Source organism: Pinus tabuliformis, chromosome 9, assembly GCF_031772625.1.
Source record: "Pinus tabuliformis cultivar Carrire ecotype Pingquan chromosome 9, CPIR1, whole genome shotgun sequence".
In the NCBI taxonomy this organism is placed as follows: domain Eukaryota; kingdom Viridiplantae; phylum Streptophyta; class Pinopsida; order Pinales; family Pinaceae; genus Pinus; species Pinus tabuliformis.
Genome location: NC_142307.1, coordinates 1,327,538,461 through 1,327,559,221, shown reverse-complemented (window position 1 = coordinate 1,327,559,221; position 20,761 = coordinate 1,327,538,461). Strand labels below are relative to the sequence as shown.

Sequence of the window (20,761 nt, the reverse complement as noted above, 5' to 3'; positions counted from 1 at the left end):
AGAGCATGGTATGCATGTCTTGACAGGTATTTGCAACAACAAGGATTCAAGAAGGGAAGTGTGGATAACAACCTTTATGTAAGGATTGAACATGATAGTCTGACAATTACTTACGCATATGTGGATGATAAAATCTTTGGGAGTAATGATGACAGGTTAAGTAAAAAGTTTGCTACAAAAATGCAGAGTGAGTTCGAGATGTCATTACTTCTGAGTTGACATACTTTTTGGGACTTTAGATATCTCAACAAGACAAGGGAATCTTTATCTGTCAAACCAAATATATCAAGGAAATGTTGAAGAGATTTCAAATGGAAGATTGCAAGCCAGTTCTCACCCCAATGGTGACAGGTTGCAAGTTGAGCACAAATGACTCATCCAAATATGTGGATCAAAGGATGTATAGATCTATAATTGGTATTCTTCTATATGTAATAACTTCTAGGCTAGATGTGATGCATCTAGTTGGGCAAGTTGCAAGATTCCAAGCAGCACCAAAGGAATCCCATGTCATTGTGGTAAAAAGGATTTTTCGATATCTTAAGGGGACAACAGAATATGGACTATGGTATCCTAAAGGAAATGAGCTAACCATCGAAGCTTATACCGATGCAGATTGGGCAGGAAGTGTTGATGATCGTAAGAGCACTAGTGGAGCAACCTTCTATCTAGGTGGTTGTCTTGTTTCGTGGTTGAGCAAGAAGCAATCTTCAATCTCATTATCCACAGCGGAAGCAGAATACATAGTAGCAACAGCTTGTTGTACCCAAGTCCTCTGGATGAAACAAACCTTGCATGATCTTCAAGTGAAGTTTGATGAGCCCATTCCAATTTTCTGCGATAACACTAGCGCCATCAGTATCTCCAAGAATCCAGTCAAGCACCGTTTTGTTAGAGAATAGGTTGTCGAGAAAACCATCAAGGTTGAATACATTGGGACGAAAGAACAAATCGTTGACATCTTTACCAAACCTTTACCACGTGAGGCATTTGAGTATCTTCGCCAAAAGCTTGGGATTCTCCCACGTTCCCATTAGACTATTCTTTTATCCAATCAAGTAGAAAGGGGGAACTAAGGCAGGTTACAAGTCCGCGGCAGAGGCAACTTGTCAGGGGGAGTTACCCTTTGCCATTCATGTTAAAGGGGGAGAGAAAGCATTAGCAAGGTTAGAAGCATGATGTCAAGGAGAGTTATGATCGCGGGGGGAGTACTTGTGTTGCCATCAATGCCAAAAGGGGAGATTATTGAAAAGTGGTTGTCATTAATCTCAACCCAAGAAGCACCAAGAGCTACCCCGATCTTCCATGGCAAATTTGGCATGGCAATTCAAGGAATCTTATGTCAAGATACTTCTAGATAGATTATCCTCAATGAGATGTTTCTGTTGATATATGGTATGCCTCATGGTTCCTCCTGGTTTGAGAGAAAATTGAGGTTGAAGTTCAAGGCCCAGTTTTGTGGGCTAGAACCCCAGGGGGTAGAGACATGACACCTTATTCACCAACGATTGTCAATATAAGACAGTGATTCTCACCATAATCTCACCACGTATAAGTTGAATAACTTCAAGATCCAAAAGTAGTAAACCAATGATTGACTTCACACTCAGGTAGGACCATATGCACTAAGCCAATCATTGATTTCAAAATTTTAGTGGTGTTTAAAAAAAAAAGGCAAATATTAATAAGGCTTAAAAATTAATTAAATTAAAGGTCACTTGGCATTTTTGCACATCATGAAATATAATTCTTAAGCTACAAAGCTAGCAATTAAATCACATTCCCTCCGTTAATTAATCTAAAAATTCTTCTATGGTCAAATGGTCAAAAACCCGGATGCGGGTGTCACTGCAGAACATTTATGAGGATTTACTCCTCGCCGGCAGTTGTCCCTGCACTTGGCTCGCGGACGCGGATCCCACAATCCCACAGCATTCGATATGAATTCGCCAAGGTACAGAATTATGGTCACGCATTTGGTATTGAATGCGCGCTCGGCTCGAGAGACTGTGCGAGGCGATTTATCCATGGCCTGGTCTCTGGTTCATGCAATTGCCCTCCTCGGCTCTTTCTACTTCCGTCCGCTATTCTTCCCGCACCCCTGCTTCGTTCAGGCTGCTTGGAAGCTCATCTGGTTTCTAAGTCTGGCCTGGTCCGCCTGCGCTCGGCCCTTTCCCATTTAGTGCTACCAAATTCCCTTCCCTGGTCTCTCTATTAATTTGGAAATGGTTCGTCGTCGTGGAGTTTCTCGCCGTGGAGGCACCACTGGCAATCGAGGTCGTGCCTCTCAATCTGCTCCCCAGAACATTGTCCCTCTCGCTTCTGCCTCCCCATCCTCTCCGCCTTCTGGTCATGCCAGGCCTCTCCCGCACAATTCCTTTCAAACAACCCGCTTCAAATTCCATAGCAGGCTCAATAAGCCCGTTCTGTCAGCCAGTATCATTGTAATCCTTGCTGAGGAGGAGGATAAGCCCAACAGCTCGGCCCACACCACCACGTCTCAGTCTCAGGATGATAGTGTTCTTCAGGGGGAGGTGGTTGGGGTCGTGTTCAACGGTGACAACATGCAGGAAGAAGGCAATGTGCCTGAAGCTCCTCAGCCTCCGGCAGACTCTACTCAGCGCAATGTGCTTGCAGGTGAGCCGGAACATCCTCCAGGCAGCATTTTGAATTTGGTGATTCCTCCAGATGGTGGTGTCACGGGAGATGCAGATAATGCGGTCGTCACGTGGATTGGCTCTCCTAGCCAGGTGGAAAAGGATGCTCTCGACTCTCCTAAACATGTTTAATGAATTTGGTTCAATGCCTATTGATGGCATTCTCGCTTCTGATCTGTTTCTTTTTCTGTTATGCGTCTCTGGATACTGTCAACTCTGTTCTTGCTTCAGTTCTTGTTTTTGTATCGGTGCGAGCCAATATAGTCTTATGAACTGTAACAAGTCATGGCTCAGCAAGCCTTGTTTTTGCTCTAATTTTGTATATGGCGGTTATGACAGAATGTTTATCAGCAAAGCCATAGTCGGCGATAGTACTGTAGTGTTAAACACAGCTCTGGTTTACTTTCTTGTCTGTCAGGGACTTATAAATCATGTTTCAAGGTCTCTCAATCCTGGAAGGGTGGTTAAAAGGATCTGTATGTATCAGAATCTCTGGTTGAGGGCTGGCTTCAGCCCCCCTCTGAGGTCTTAACCTCTTTGTACATATTTTTTCTCTTTTTTAATAGAAATAGTCTTTACGCAGAAAAAAAAAAAAAAAAATGGTCAAAATATAGTCAAAAATATATGAACATCAATATAATTCAAGGGATGTGGATCTTTCTTCAATCATAAGGTAATTAATTCCTCCAACATCTATCTTGAAACCCCTAACTCTTCCAACGTTCACATTCCACTAGCCCCTTTTAAGTTTATAAATATGGTATCACACTTTCATCAAGAAAAGAGAGTAGGCTTCAACGAAATATCTAATCAACTCTAAATTTAGAGATTACCCTACGAAGCTAAGCAACGGAAAGTCTTTCGATATAGGGATTGATCTCTATATCACTTAAATTGCAAGAATGAGGCTATACAAAATTTTCCAAGCATCCTATAGAAACAAAAACGATGAAATCTTCGAAGGATTTGGGTTTGTTTTGATACAAAACTATGGAAGGTGGATTACTCTAAGGTTTCGGGAAATTGGATTCGTTGGATTTTCCTCAAGTGTCTGAATCCTACAAATCGGACATGATTCGACCTAATTCGAATCCTAAATTCAGGACACATTGTGTCCTAACGAGACACGCTCGAATCCGGGTCATGCCCTGTTAGGACACAATGTGTCCCGAAAACCGGATTCAAATCCGGCGAAAAGGAACCTGCGGCCCTTTAAAAACAGCGCATTCCTATTTTTCTTTATCATTTTCTATCATTCCTTTTGCAAACAGTGAGCTGTGAGTTTGCTGTTAGAAGTTTGGAGCAAGGAGCCAAGGGTTTGGAGCGCTCGACAAGGAGATTCAAGCAACAGGTAAGTGCATTTCATCTCTATTTTTTTGCATTTGTATTATAGCAGTTTGTAGATGCATTTCTTTTACAAATTAGTGCATGTTTTGTTTATTTTTTTTACAGTATTCATAGCTCAATCAAGGGCAGCAGGTAGGGGGCAAAGGAAGGGGAAGAATGTCCCCATTGGAGATGCCCCTCCTCCCCCAATATCATCAGATTCTGCTGCAGGTAATGTTGAGGGAAGACTTCCTCCTAGAGGTAACATTGAGAAATATCCCTTGTGGAAATATGTCACGAGAGGATGGGCCAAGCAGCAAGGGGAAAGGAGGAGGCAATGTGCATTGGAGATGCAACTTTTGCCACAGTATTTTCACAAGCACATATTACCGTGTGAAAGGCCATTTGTTGGCTTTACCAGGTTGTGGAGTTGGAGCTTGTACAACTGTTCATTTACAAAAGAGGAAAGAAATGGAAAAAAAGTTTAGTGTTGGTATGGCAAATGTGGCTACAAAATCAAGAAAACCAAGAATGATGACCCCCTTCCATTTTCGAGGAAAGGCACCACCAATTTCCATTTGAGAGTTCTATTGGGGGACAAGCAGCAAAAAGAAAGGCAATTTCACTTGGTCCAATGCAAAAGATTTTTCAAAAAGAGAAACGGGAAGAGCTTGATCTCACCATTACCTTCTTTTTCTATCAAAACTTCATATCCTTTAATGTTGCACGCTCACCTCTATTTATTGAGATGTGTCGAGCTCTAACTCACGGGTCTCCATCATGGTATGTGCCTCCTGGTTCAAAGAAGCTTAGAACCACATTGTTGACGAAGGCAAAAAAAGAGGTGCAAAAAATGATTGAGCCTATTAAAGCATCATGGCAACATCTAGGGTTAGCATTGTTTCTTATGGATGGACAGATCCAGCACAACACCCACTCATCAACTTCATGGTGTCTTCCTTGAATGGTCCAGTTTTCTTGAAAGCAATGGATACACGTGGAGAATACAAGGATGCACAATTTATGGGTGAGTTGTTTATTAAAGTTATTGAAGATGTAGGTGTTGATTCTTGTGTGCAAATCATTACAGATAATGCACCTGTTTGCAAGGTTGCTGGCATGATTATGGAAGGTAAATATCTACAAGTGTTTTGGACACCTTGCATTATCCATTCATTGAACTTAGGACTGAAATCCATTGCTTCTGACATGCTTTGGATTGGTAACATTATTGAGGATGCACGACATATCGGTAACTTTGTGCAAAATCATACAAATGTCCTCACTATCTACAAGGAGTACAACAATCTATCATTGTTGAAGATTGCTGATACACGGTTTGCGTCTTCATTCACCATGTTGAAGAGGTTGAGGGAGGTCAAGACTGCTCTTGGGGCCAAGGCTATTTCTGAGTTTTGGTCTTTTTGGAGAAAGACAGATCAAGTAGCCTCTAAAAGAGTGAAGGACACAGTGCTAGATGATGCTTGGTGGGAGAGGGTAGATCTAATTATTCAAATCATGGACCCTATCATTTCTTTGCTTCGATTTGCAGATACAGACCAACCATCCTAGGAGAGGTTTATAAGGATTGGGACTCCATGATTAAGTCTGTGAGGAGCATTATTCTGCAGAGTGAGTGCCCCGAGTATGAGACATCACCAGAGGCCTTCTGTGGTACTATACAGGATATTCTTGTCAGCATATGGGACAAGAATTGCACACCTTTACATTGTTTGGCTCACTCATTGAACTCAAAATACTACAGCCATGAGTGGCTGAAAGGTGGACCTTCTCGCAAATTTCCTCCTCACATGGATGGTGAAATCTCACAAGGGAGGAAAGATGCATTTAGGCAGGTTTTTCAGGATAGAGCATTGCTTGATGAGGTGGAGGATGCCTTTGTAGAGTTTTTCATTGGCACTGGTCGATTTGCAAGATATGATGTGATTAGAGACAGGGGGCTAAGAAGCCCTATTCTTGGTGGGCAAATCATGGGGCAACAAGCCCTCCTCTTTAGCAATTAGCCATGAGGCTCCTCTCTCAGGTGACTTCATTCTCTTGTTGCGAGAGGAATTGGAGCACATATGGGAATTTGTATAGTGTGAAGAAGAGCGGGCTTGAGCAGTCCAGGGCAGACAATGGTGTATGTGCACACCAACCTTCATCTTATTTACAGGCACAGGGAAGAGTGGTTGAAGGGAAAGACAAAGATGTGGGATGTCTTTCCTGATGATATGGGTCTGGACAGTAGTGTTGAGTTGGCATTGGCCAACATGGATCTCAATGGTCCAGTGCTAGAGCCTGTTAGATTTGATGACAGTGATATTGTAGAGGGGTCATCCTCCACACAAGCAGATGCAGAGGCGACTTTGGATACAGGGGAGGAGGAGGATGTAGAGGAGAGCAGTGGTGACCATGATGATGAAGACATTGATGCTGATTCTGATGATGACTATGAGGATTGATGACTCATGAGTCATGGGTTACCTACTGCCTTGAGGCTTGTATACCTATAGTTGTTTTATGTTTTCTATTTCTATTTGCCATTGGCATTGCACTACCTATGTAACACATTTTGATTTGATGACTTAATGAGAAAACTACAGCTGTAAGTGTCTTTATCTTACTATCTTGTCTTTCTCCTATTCGATCATTGATGAATTGAATATGTATTATGATTTATCATTTATGAATTTAAAATTTATGATTCATTGATTTATCATTTATGATTTATGTGACATGTATTTGCATTTTGTATGTACCATGCATGCTATAATGTTACTAACTTACTTTGTAAACAGTAAAACTAACATCTAGATGAAGATCTATTTTTGAAATCAATGAATTTGTATCATTAATGAGAATTTGTGTAAGAAATATCTAATTTTTAATATATATATATATATATAATGAATCCTACATGTCCTGTTCCAGGGGGTCAACATGGCCAAATGCGACACTTGAATCCCCATATCCTACGAATCCCGAATCCCCGTGTCAAGTTAGTGCATTTGGCATTTCAGACCAATGAACATTTCCTAACATATTCAATTCTTTTGTAAACATATTAATTAAATATACGTCAAGGTATGATGATAGAAAGGGTCACGGTGCCATGCGGATTGGACTGAGCAAATAATTCAAGGTCTGTTTTAATTCTTCAACCAGGCTATATCATTTTAACTATTGTCAAAGACTTCGTTCAAAAGGTAGAATTGAGCTTCGTTGCTTCAGAACTGTATATTGTTAAGGGTTTCAAGCTTCATTTGAAATTACTGTTTGTTCCTTTATGTTAGGGTCTGCATATTAGTTAGGACTGTGTTTGGACTATCAGTTTAAGTAAGGGCTGCACTTAGTAGTGTAATTATCTCAAGGTCTGTCACATTGATTAGGGTCTGCATAAAATGTGCAATTAAAGGTTATTAGAACTCTTGTACCGTTTTCCTGGTTTTTGGTAAGGTCTAGTTAGAATTGAAAGCATTCATTAGGTCTGCCCTAGCCAACAGTTTTGTCCAATATTAGATTGTTGATAGTAATTGAACAAGCCAAGAACAAATCGACAATAAGGAAGTCACAAGCAGAATTCAGGTAAGTTTTGAATCATTCAATTTTGTACATTCATTATTTTATACTCACACTTGTTTTGCAGGCCAAGGTAAGTGAAGGGCACTTTTTTTTTTTGCTTTGGGATTGGGTTTCGTTTGGGCAATTTGCATGTAGGTAGAAGAAGATTCAAGGACAACACCAAGCAAGCATTCAAGAGTCTCAAGTATCAAATCAATATCTTTTAAAGGAAGCATTGCAACGAGACATTCTTTGAAGACATAACAGCCATCATCAAATGCTGTCTATATATTGTGAAGTATTGTCAAAGTCAAAAGTCAAATCATTGTAACGAGGGGCATTATCTCTGGTACGAAAGCCCATTTTGTAAAATGAGTCAAATTGCATAGAGTTGTAAAGGAATTACTGGGGAGAGTCTATTCTATTGTCAAGTTTGTCGGGATAAGGGTAGGTCCTAGTATTGTCTATCATTTATTGAAAATCATTGTAATGTGAATCATTGTCCCTGGTACGGGAATCCACATTTTTTATCCATTCTTTTTAAGGTGGTAGGGTGATGTTAGGCAGGTCAATGAAGTTACCTACAGGTTGGGGTATGTAAACACTTCAGGGTGGTAGGGTCGTGCTAGGGCGAGTTGTGGCTCGCTAGGGTGTTGGGACATCCATTCAGCTGACTATTGATAAAACCACGGCGTTGGGGCGTCCTTCCAATGAGAGCTGGTGAAGAATGCTTTTCAAGAGTTCTAGGAGGCCGTAGCTTTCTTTTCAGTTGGGGCTGAAGATTAAAGAACTTATTAGAAAAACGTTCGATGGTTTTTGACCCGGAGGGAGTTTTCCACCTAAAAATCTTGTGCCTACTGTCTCTATTTTTGCATTGTTGTTTACTGCTCTTACTGAACAATAATAATAATAACTGAAGATTAACTAATGCTCTGAAAAGATCAATAAAATGCTATTTGCTAAGAATACTGATTCACCCCCCTCTCAGTGTTTCCAACATCATTCTCTCTATAGCACACTTCAGCTCTTTTATCTTGTGCACTAGTGCTGGTTCATCTGCCATTTCTGCATATTTAAGGTGTTGCTGGTTGTTCCACTCAATTCTCTCTCTTTCTTGTTGATCTCAACATCGATCTATCTTTCAGTGTCATACATTCTCCAGATTTTACTAATTCTAGCAGTGATGCCAAGCAAAGGCCTAATTTTTTCAAAATGTTTCCTTGCATCACAGCTAAAGAATTTTATTGCAGTTCCTTCTCTAGTCTTTGCAAATGGGCATTGAACATATGTTTACGAATTGAATAGATTCAATTCTGAGATTATTTTTCATAGCTCTAAGAAAACATTTCTTGCTCTAGTTGTTTCAGATTATTTACAATGTACATCATAAGGTGTCAAGAAGGTGATGACAGGCTCAGCTGAAACAAGATAAGACAGTGGAAGTAAATACAAAGCAACCTCTCAGACAAGAAGCAAACTCAGAAGATTGAGAGAAACTATTTTAATGAGTTGAGCAGTACTTGAATAAATTTAAAGAAATGACCATTGATGACCAAAGTATTTCTGTGATAGGAATTAAAGATTAGGGGCAAAAGACACCTTAAAATTTTTAAACAAGTAAAACTAAGGCTAATGCAATCCAAGTAACATGCAAGTGACACAATGAAAGACCAGAAAGCAAGGCAGGAATCATGTTTTAGCTACTTCTGAACCAGCTCATGCATCAAATATTGGCATGCGCCAGTTCCCTCTCCCTCTTCCCTGTCAACATATCTCATACAACTTGCCTCTCATTCAAGTCAACTCTCCTGTCTATATAGAATCATGTCAGGTAGATCAATGTTTGGTTTATTGCATAGACCTTCAATGTTTATAAGCGAACAGTTCCATCAAGACAATATACTTATGCAATTTCAAATTTCTTGCAAATATAAAATTGGATTTTCCTAAGCTCAATTTTCGATCTCCCTATCTTACTGTCAAACGGAACTGGTTTTGAGTGAATTCATGATTGTTGCAGCTATTTACAGTACTGCTGTAATCTATACCTTCAGTCGACAGAAAACAAGGGTATTAAGTTAAAATGAGGGAAGGAGAAGGCACGAAGCAAACCTGGCCAATATCAATTGCAGGATTAAGTGAATTCCCCAAATCCATCACTATGTCCACTTCCCTCAAATGAAAATCCCCAGTTAATGTGTCAACTTCCACCTCAGCAAATGCGGCACCAAAGGTGAAGTAGTTGAATGGTTTTCCTTTCCCACTGCGCCAGTCAAAGCCAATGTCAGGAGTTGCATGAAAGCCATGAGCTGATAGATCTATCCGCTCCATGTGACATGCTTGTGCAAGCTGATGATGAACAAGAAAAGAAACAAGTCAGCCTCGTTATTAGTAATTACAGAATAGTGGCCAAGTTAATGAGAAAAATAATAAGTGCTCTAGGATAACTATAGATTCAATTAATGATACCAAGCTTAAAATGAAAAACAAGAAAAAAAAAATCATGTAACTCAGCATGTACATTATAAATGGATGATAAATCATAAAGCCTCACCATAAGGTATTTCAAGAGCTGAAAGAAAAGAAATAAACATGCTTGACAGAATTAAGCAAGAATGCTCAATGAAGCAAAGAACAACAATTTCCTGGAGCACTGTTTTACGAGGAAATCTAAATGGTTGAAAAAAGGAAATCTGATTGCTTGGGCTACTATAGATGAGACTTGCTAACACTTAAGTTTGCAGGACCTGCAAACTCGCCTAAGCACAACGTTCAATGTCAGTTTCCAGGATTGCCAAGTTTATAACTTTATACACACAAAATTTGGTAATTGCTTGATGAAAGATAATGTAATAAAGAAGTAAAAGAAGCCAACATAATTCACAAGTAATTATCAAGAAAGATAAATCAAACCCTAATTCTACTAGCATTGATTTCTCAACATGGTATCAGAGCTAAGGTCAAAGAAGATTGGAGATCACTTTGTTGGCTTGAAAGAAAGGGCTACTCCCTCTATGATAAGATACTTGAAAATGGGATTCAATATTGCAGGAAGTTGGATCAAAAGAATCATCTACAACTTATTCAATAAGGTCAAAAGCAAAGGGATTTTGGCTGCACTCACAGGTTCACTCAATGATGACAATGCATGGATTATTGATAGTGGAGCATTAAGACACATGACAAGAGATAGCAAACAACTTCACACTCTATCAAAGGAACAATCTTCTCATACAGTGGAATTGGGACAAAACAAAAGCTATGTTGTTAAAGCCCTGGGATCAACTTCTTTCAAGCTGGACAATGGAGCAAAGCTACACCTCAACAATATACTCTATGTTCCGGGTTTGAAAAAGAATTTGCTTTCAATTTCTTTCTTAGAAGATAAAGGTGATAGAATTGCTTTTCTAGATGGAAACGTTTTGGCTTGGGGAAAAGATTCAAGCATCGATAAAGCTAGGGTTATTGAAATACGTGAAGGAAGTCTATATAGAGTCATAACACTATCTCCTCAAGCCCTAGTTTACATGGAAATCAATATCATTGAACTATGGACATAGAAGATATGGACATTTACATTATAAGGTTATTCCCTCTCTCAATCAATTGGTAAATGGCATTCCCAATATCAAAGAAGATCGTGAAGGAATATGCAAGGGATGTGCCTTAGGAAAGAATACAAGGAAGCCATTTACAAGCAATGAAACAAGGTCTAAAGAAATATTGGGCCTCATTCATTCAGATGTGTGTGGGCCTATGTTTGACAAATCACTTGGAGATCATCTTTATTTTGTAACCTTCGTTAATGATCACTCTAGAAAGACATGGCTCTATCTACTCAAATCAAAGGACGAAGTATTTGTAAAGTTCGAAGAATTTAAGTCTGAAGTAGAGACCTTAACCGAAAGAAGAATAAAGACATCGAGATTTGGTAATGGTCAGTTGTGGGTTCGCGATGGATCTATAAGATCAAGCACGCTGCAGAGGGTAGCGTGGAGAAGTATAAGGCTAGGTTCATGGCAAAGGGGTATGCACAAAAGGAAGGCATAGACTATAAGGAGACTTTCACCCTAGTTGCCAGATATACTTCTATTCGGTCAGTTATATCTCTAGCAGCGTAGATGGGATGGCAGATTCACCAAATGGACGTCAAGACAACTTTCTTGAATGGAGCTTTTGAGGAAGAGGTATATATAGAACAACCAGAGGGTTTCGAGATGCATGAGAGGCGCACACATGTGTGCAGGCTGAAGAAAGCTCTATATGGGCTCAAGCAGGCTCTTAGGGCATGGTATGGTCGGATTGATAGCTACTTGCAGCAGATGGGATTCGTCAAGAGTGATGCAGATCCCAACCTCTACTACTTGATAGTAGAGGATGAGCCACTCATCCTAATTTGATTTAGCTATGGGGAAGTTCGATTCAACATCCAGAGTGTCGAAGAGTCACTTCTAGCAGTAGAGACAGGAAGGACAGCTTGTTGTGAAAGAGTTTGTCAGCCACACGTGTGGAGGCCTACGTAGGAGTAGTGCAGAAGGGTCTGCGCAGAGGTTGGACAGCTAGCCTTTCAAAGGGAGCCAATAGCCGGGATTGCTTGGAGAGGAAAATAATTTCCCTCTGTAGATTTTTCCAGTATTTTTTCTTAGATAGAAACGCCAGTTTAGCATCTATTTTATTGTACTCAGAATTTTTGTTGCTGCTTAATAATAAAAACTCTCAATTGTTGCACTGATTCTCCGACATTGGGTTTTTTCGGGGACAATTGTCTAAAAATAACTTTGTCATTTTATGTGCGCTAGCATTTCTCAGTTCCTATTTTTTGCTTCCACAATATTTTTTATTGTGAAGAAGTTATAGTGTGAATTATTCATTGTTTGTCGTAGCAAATAAACTGCATAATAATTAAGCAATTAGAAGAATAATTTCCAGTTGTTGCATTTCAAGGAATTTTTACAGTTTTGAGGCATGTTCAGGAGTGTGACACTTGTCAAAGGAACAAGGGTGAGCAAACACCCCGTTGGCCTATTACAGCCTCTTCCTATTGCTGAGAGGAAATGGGAGAGCATCTCGATGGACTTCATCACAAAACCACCAACAGTACAAGGACAGGATTGCATTTTTGTGGTAGTTAACAGGCTGACTAAATTCTCCCATTTCTTTGCCATTCCAACCCGGTATTCAGCTTCGTAGGTGTTCAGGCTACATAGTCTCACTAAGACCATTATCAATGACAGGGACAGTCGATTCATGGGGAGCTTCTAGCAATAGTTGTTTCGACTCGTGGGGACTGAGCTCACTCCTACCACTAGCTATCACCCCCAGACGGGCGGTTAGACAAAGATAGTGAACAAGTGGTTGGAGGGCTACTTGTGTAGCTATGTGACGGGGAAGCATCGTGCGTGACTAAAATGGCTGCATCTTGGAGATTATTGTTATAACACCACCTACCACATGTCTATAGGTATGTCTCCATTATGTGCCTTGTATGGTTATGATGCACTAACCTTTGCTAATCTGGCTTTTGGAGACAACAGGGCCCCAAGGGCAAAGGATTGGATACAGAAGAGCCAAGACGTCCTTAGAGATATCAAAGATAACCTACAAATGGCCTAAAACCAACAAAAGCTATATGCAAACACAGGTAGAGTTGAGAGGCATTTTGAGGTTGGTGACTTGGTCTTTTTGAGACTCCAACTATACAAGCAATCCACACTTAAGCAAAAGGGCGCAAAGAAACTCAAGCCACAGTTTTATGGGCCTTATAGGTTGGCCAAGCGAGTTGGGGAGGTAGCGCATGAGCTAGAGCGCCCACAAGAGAGCAAGATACACAATATATTTCACGTCTCTTGCCTGAAAAGGGATTTGGGACAGCAGGGTACAATAGCTATAGAGTTGCCACCCATTGATGATGACAGACATTTAATTTTAGTTCCCGAGGCCATTCTAGAGATGGGAGAGGAGACTCTGGAGCAGGGTCATTAAGGAGTTTTTGGTTCGTTGGAAGGACCCGCCAGAGGACGAAGCTACTTGGGACGAGGAATATTCTCCCCCTGAACTTGTGCCAATTGTTCACTGTCAGATCTGATCATTGCATATATCAGTAAGAGTCATCAAGGCATCATCATCAACTAGTTATACATAAATTCATCAACAACTTATGAGAGTCAAAATCATTTCTAAGTAACATCCACAGGTTGTAGTCATCAATCATCTAGACAGAAAAGATAATTGATAATTGTATGAACCATATCAGACCCTTTTTCTGAGTCTGTCCCATTGCATCTTCATCAAACCAACATATACGCGATTCTGCAACTTCTAAGTCGTGTATATACGCGACTTGTATTCATGATAACTGCATATGAGAATTAGAACCCTGAAATTTCATACTTTAAATTCCTCCTGATTTTGTTCTGTCTGTATACTAAGTTATGTCATGTTGACGCCTAATCATAGGGATTGGGTGAACAACTGTAATTAATGTAAATAAATAATAGAGAAAACGGAGAGTCATTGAGAGATGAACTGAGCAGTCACTCCCCCTAGTATATAATAATGAACAACCTGAATGAAGAACACAATTACATTTGAGGAGTTACCTCCTAGTCTGACATGGTATCAGAGCCAGTGCCATTTTTGGCTTCCCTCTCTACTTTGTAACTCCCATTCTGCCTATTTTGTCTATTCTGCCTCCATTCTACATTTTTTTGCAGATTGACAAATCACTACTGTGCGTTGAATGCTGTTGGCAGAGTCATTACAAGCAAATGGAGTCGTGGAGGGCCGACTATGGAGTGGCATGAGAAAGGCGATGGCGTGATATGCATGAGAAAGGAGTCGCGACTGTATGGTAGGTAGCAACCTGCTCTTGGTATATTCACAAGTAAATTACAGGAATCGGTGGATACATTGCTCATCGGTCCATACGCTGGATAAGCTGCTCCCATATGCCCATGGTTTTGAAGCTTGAAAGCTGCGGGGTTTAAACTTTAAAGGCCTCCTAGTTTTGAACGCTGCTCCCATACGACTACTCGTCGATACCTCCACGACCCTCCTCCACGGCCCTCCTCCATACACTAGTCAACTCCCATCGTTTCCCTTCACCCACATACCATACCCTGCCCACCGGGCTACCATACACAATCCATACCTCGGCCCTTGGCATATGTCAATCTGCTCCAGGTTATATACATTAATGTTATCCAGTTATATACATTGACACTGTCCAGGTTATATTACGTTGAACGTTGTCCTTCCTTCATTACCACAAGTTAACGCAGTTGGTAGAGATAGTATAATGTTGTCCAAATTTCAGCTTTCGTTGTATATCTTCATATACAGGTCTCATAGAATGTCGATATACATTATATTGTTTCATAATTTCATTGTCTTTGAATTATAGTATAACGTTTTCTCTGCTTCAAACTGTTGGTATTGTTTCAACTGTATTTCCCTTTTGATATCATAATACGCTGCTATCATAATTCGCTCGGTTCATGATACCGACCTCCTCCCATAGCGCTTGTGCCTCTCCATCATAATAACGTTGTCTGACATGGTATCACCCTACCTCCAATAACACCTTCCCCAAATACCACCTTCCCCACATAATACCTCTGTCTTCATATATCAAAATCAGATTATTTTTTTAGGAGTAAAATTTTGAAGCAGAAGTATTTTTTTTCCACAGTACACAGATTTTACAATGCATTCATTAATATCTATTGTGGGAGTGGTTCTCAATGGGAAGGAGAATTATCCTAAATGGTCGCGGAAAATCAAACACACTCTCATTTTTAATGAGCTATGGAAAGGAGTGTGTGTTGGAGATAGAGACAAAGACCCAGAACAGCGTACCTCAAACAAGGAATTTGTCATTTGGGAAAATAAGAACAGCAAGGCTTATGCATTTATTGCAGCATTAGTAAATGAAGAGATGAGTCGCCATATTTCACCATTTTCAAATGCTTTCGAAGCCTTATAAAAACTGAAGGAACTCTATGACTCACACTCTGCACTTGAAGTTGTTCAGCTCATGATTAAATTGTTCACTCTTGAATTACAAAATGATGATCCTCTTGCTCTTGCATCAAAAGTAAAATCTATTATACATGATATCAAAGTCACTAATGTTGAACTCGACATTCCTCTGATAACTTTTCTCAAGGCACTTTATCCCACTTACTCAAATTATCTTGAGTCATTGCAAGCAAATGGAAACATCAAAGGTATTACCTTTGACTCCCTTGTAAAAAAATTTGCTGAAAGAGAGAAAGCTTTGGGAAGAAGACAGCTCCTCAGTCTTCTAAAGAGGCTGTGTGTCTTGCACATAGAAAAAAGAATTTTGCTCAAGATTCTTCCAGAGGAAGAGGTGGTCAAAGAGGAAGAGGAAGACATTTCAGAGGGGGGGGGCAGACACTCTCAAGGAGAAAAGTCAGATTTGCACTGCATACGCTGCAAAAGAGATGGATCACATGATGCATCGACATGCAAGTTGCCTTGGGACAGAATTGAGCACGAAAGAAATCAGCCCAAAGGTAAAACTAATGACAAAGAGGAAGGTAAAGCACCTAAATCCGCTCACTATGTTGTGACACACTATAATATTGGAGTAAATGAAGGCTTATTTAATGCTTCACTTGCTTCTTCGAAAAATGATTGGTTGCTTGATTTAGGAGCAACATGCCACATGACTTTTAGAAGAGATTTTTTTGAAGAATTTACTGACAATGTTGATGGAGCAGTATACTTTGCAGAAAAATCAAAACTCAAGCCATCGGGGATTGGCATAATCAAGCTTAAATTGCCTGGTCTTCTAGACTTTCTTCTGCATCATCTTTTATATCTCCCACAGCTAAGGAGAAACTTGTTGTCCTTGGTACACATCCGCCAGCAAGGACACTCCATTCATATGTTTGATGGCAAGCTTGAGGTGAGAAAAGCATCAGAACACTCACTTGTCATGACGGGGTTAGAAGAAGAAAGGCTTCTCAAGCTGCAGGGTACCTCTGCTCGTGCACAAAATTTCTCATACAATTCTCATTATGAAGAAGGTACATTTCCATCAAGTTTATTATGGCATGCTACATTTGGACACTTGAACTATGACAGCCTCCGCTTGTTGAAGAAAAATGGTGTTACTGGTTTGCCTACAATTCCTAGGAAACTTAAGCAATGTGATGCTTGCATTCTAGGAAAACATAGCAAACAGTCTTTTCATGATTCACATTCCATAGCACATAGAAATCTTGAACTCATTCATTCAGATTTATGTGGTCCAATGCTTGTTCCTTCTGCAAATGGAAATAAATATATGATGACATTTATTGATGACTACACAAGAATGTGTTGGGCTTATTTATTGAAGAACAAATATGATGCTTTTCAAACATTCAAGAACTTTCACAAATGGATTGAAAATGATGCACAATCTCATATTGGCTCTATTCGCACTAATAATACAAAAGAATACACTTCAAATGAATTTGAAAACTATCTTCGCCAACATGGGATCAAACATCAAACAACTGTGCCTTACAATCCCCAACAGAAAGGAGTGGCTAAAAGAATGAATAGGACAATCTTAAATATGGTGCGCTCCATGATGTTTTTCAAAAATGTAAAATTGATGTTTTGGGCTGATGCAGTTCTATGTGTTGTATATGTAAAGAATAGATGTCCATATAATGCTATTAGAAACAAGACTCCTTATGAAATGTGGTATGGGCACATTCCTTCGGTAAAACATCTCAGGGTCTTTGGTTCCACATGTTATGCCTTGATACCAAAGGTACATAGAAACAAACTTGGTGCAAGAAGTCGTAAGTGTATCTTCCTGGGGTATTCAAACACCTCCAAAGCATACCGTCTCTATGATGAAGTCAATAAAAAGTTTGTTGTATTTAGAGATGTAATCTTTCTTGAACCATCCAAAACTGACAATGTTGTTAAGTGGCAACTTGATCGATTGGATAGATTCGCAAATGCAAAATCATTTCAAGAATTTGATAATTAGATTCCACATCTTGAAGGGGGATTCCTATACTAGATCAACCTATGGAATCTTCTTCTGAAGCATTCTCTCCCCTGCATGAAACTCCAACAAAGGATGATACTTTGAGTGACGTGATTGACAGAATTGAGAGACTCACTCTTGATTCAGTCGCAACTCAATCAACGGAGCAGCCTGGACCATCTGAGAAAGGTCCCCCAAAGTGGCAAAAAGACAATTGAAAGTGTTCATCCTGATGAGGTTAGAAAGACAAGAACTAGAAATTCAAACCGACAAAATGGAGGTGATGTAGATGACTCTGATGCACCTGTTGATATGGATGTTTCTTATGATTGTGAATTGCATTTTTCTACAGACTTTGAACCAACTTCCTTCAAAGAAGTTGCTTCTCATGATGAATGGAAAGAACCAATGCAAAAGGAGTATGATGCCCTGATAAAGAATGGCACTTGGAAGTTGGTTGATCCTCCATTGGGAACCAAACAAATTGGCTGCAAGTGGGTCTACAAGAACAAGTATAAGCTGATGGTTCACTTGACAGGCACAAATTCAGGCTTGTGGCAAAAGGTTTTGCAAAAAAGGAAGGGGTCAATTATGAGGAGACTTTTGCCCCCACAGCAAAATGGGCTACCATCCGGACACTCTTTGCCCTAGCAGCTTAGAACGGTTGGAAAGTCCATCAAATGGATGTAAAAACTGCATTCTTGAATGGAGATCTAAAAGAGAATGTTTTTATGTCCCAGCCTGACAGATTTGTTGCAAAAGGACATGAACATAAAGTATGCAAAATTGTGAAATCCTTGTATGCTCTCAAACAAGCACCACAAGCCTGGTATGAAAAACTAATTGAGCATCTTCTGAAACTCAATTTCAAACATTATGATCTTGATGATGCAACTTTGTTTGTCAAGAAGGTTGGAAAAACAGTTTTGTATCTTGTGGTATATGTAGATGATCTTTTGATGACAGGGAACAATGAGAGCTACATTGCATCCATAAAGAAGGAATTGAGGAAAGGTTTTGAAATCACTGATTTGGGCTATGTTCATTACTATGTTGGTATTGAAGTAACTCAACATCCGAAGTCCATATTCCTTTCTCAAAAGAAGTACATTGGAGATCTGTTGAACAAGTTTGGCATGACTGCATGCAATCCTCTGATTACTCCAATGGAACAAAAAGCTCACATCCATTGAAGGAAAAGAATTTGAGGATGCAACAAAATATAGACAGCTTGTAGGAAGTCTCAACTACCTAACTACTACTAGACCAGACATTTCATTTGTTGTTGGAATCCTCTCCAGGTTTATGCAAAAGCCTTGTGAGGGACATTGGTCTGCTGCAAAAAGAGTTCTAAAGTACTTGAAGGGAACTCAAGACTTTGGAATCAAGTATACACAGGTGGGCGACTTCAACTTGATTGGATACTCTGATTCAAACTCCGATAGAGATAAAGAAACTGGGGTATCTACTTTAGGTTATTCTATGAGTCTTGGATCAGGAGCTGTCTCCTGGAGATCATGCAAACAATCAGTTCCAGCAGATTCCACAACAGAGGCAGAATATGTGGCAGCAGCTGAGGCAACAAAAGAAATTGTGTGGCTCAAGAAAATTCTTGAAGATTTGCAGGTAAAACAAGTACAATCGACTCCACTCATGATTGACAATACCTCGACAATAAAATTGGCTAAGAACCCAAAGTTCCATGATCGAATGAAACACATCAATACCAAAATATCATCTGATTCGACATCATGTTGAGGCCAAAACAATCCATCTTTGTCATTGTTCCACTAATGAGCAAATTGCAGACATCTTCACGAAAGCGCTTGGAAGAGAAAAGATTGAAATATTCATAACGATGCTTGGACTCACCGACATCCCTTCAGATTAAGGGGGGAATGTTGACACCTAATCATAGGGATTGCGTGAACAACTATAATTAATGTAAATAAATAATAGAGAAAATGGAGAGTCATCGGGAGATGAACTGAACAGTCACTCCCTCTTGTATATAATAATGAACAACCTGAATGAAGAACACAATTACATTTGACGAGTTACCTCCTGGTCTGACATGTCACATTTTTCTGAATGTAATTCCTTCTTCTTCCATACCTTGGAGTGTGATGATGTTTGCTCCTTTTGGTATGTTGACTGAAATTTTCTCCTGTATTCTTTTGTTATATGCCCAAACTTGTTACAAGCATAACATCTTATATGTTTCATATTCCTTCTAAATAAATCAATGGCTTTGTGACCAAACATATTGCAAGAAAAACAATATCCCTTAAAGTATCTGGAAGTTGATGATCTTTCTGTGTGATGGTTATTAGCTTGGACCATTCTACTTTTGCATCTTGTTGCAACATGTCCAAAATTATGACATATAAAATATTCAACATTATTCATCAGAGGAAAGAATCGGTTAACCCTTCCATAGTTAGGAGTAAATGATTTTCTCTGAAGACTTTCTTTCCTTGGTTGTTGATGGGGTTGACTTCTTATCTACTTGTTGAGCATTTCAGATTTTGTATGAGAGTTCCTTGCTTCATCTTGTGAGCTAGATTCACTTTCAACAGTTTCATGAAAACCAAGACCAGGTTTGATGATAGGAGACCTTTGACTACTAAGAATATTATCCAAAATCTTAATACTATCTTAAAATCGTAACAGTTTATCCTTTTCTTCTAATTTACCTTTTAAGATATTTACCTCAACCTGATATTGCTCTTCCTTTTTCAAATATTGCTTCTTCATGATTTCTTCAACCTTTCTTCCTTCTTCCACTTGTTGTCTTAATTTAAGAATCTCATTTTCTTTTTCTTCACCTGATTGACGTAGTTCTTCATTCTGCTTATTTAAATTTTCAAGATCGTCTTTGAGAGAGACAACCTCAACTTCAAGACTTTCACAATGACTGGATCTATCTTTAAGTTTCTTGATTGTTGTATCATTTTCATTTGCTTCATTTCTTAATGATGTCACTTCATCCTGCGACCTTTGACATTGATCTTCCTTTTCCTTGTATTGCTTCCTTACTTTGTTTCCTTCCTCCAACTAAGCTTTTAATCTTGTAACTTCTTCTTTGTAGGCACATTCCCTTTTATCAATTAGATCTTTTTTATCTCTAATTGTGTCTATGAGCTTTTTAAATTCTGCCTCTATTTGATTTCTCTCTTTCACCCATAAGAGCAAATTC

The 20,761-nt window shown here is 39.5% G+C and overlaps 1 protein-coding gene across 1 annotated transcript in view; it reads right to left on the bottom strand.

Annotated features, from left to right (window-relative positions):
- Positions 1-20,761, bottom strand: part of LOC149153420 (xanthine dehydrogenase 1-like) — a 362,995-nt gene that overhangs the window by 85,065 nt on the left and 257,169 nt on the right. The window contains exon 12 of the mRNA XM_089437948.1: positions 9,660-9,896. Coding sequence (XP_089294074.1) covers positions 9,660-9,896 — 237 coding nt within the window. The remainder of the gene's footprint in view (positions 1-9,659; positions 9,897-20,761) is intronic.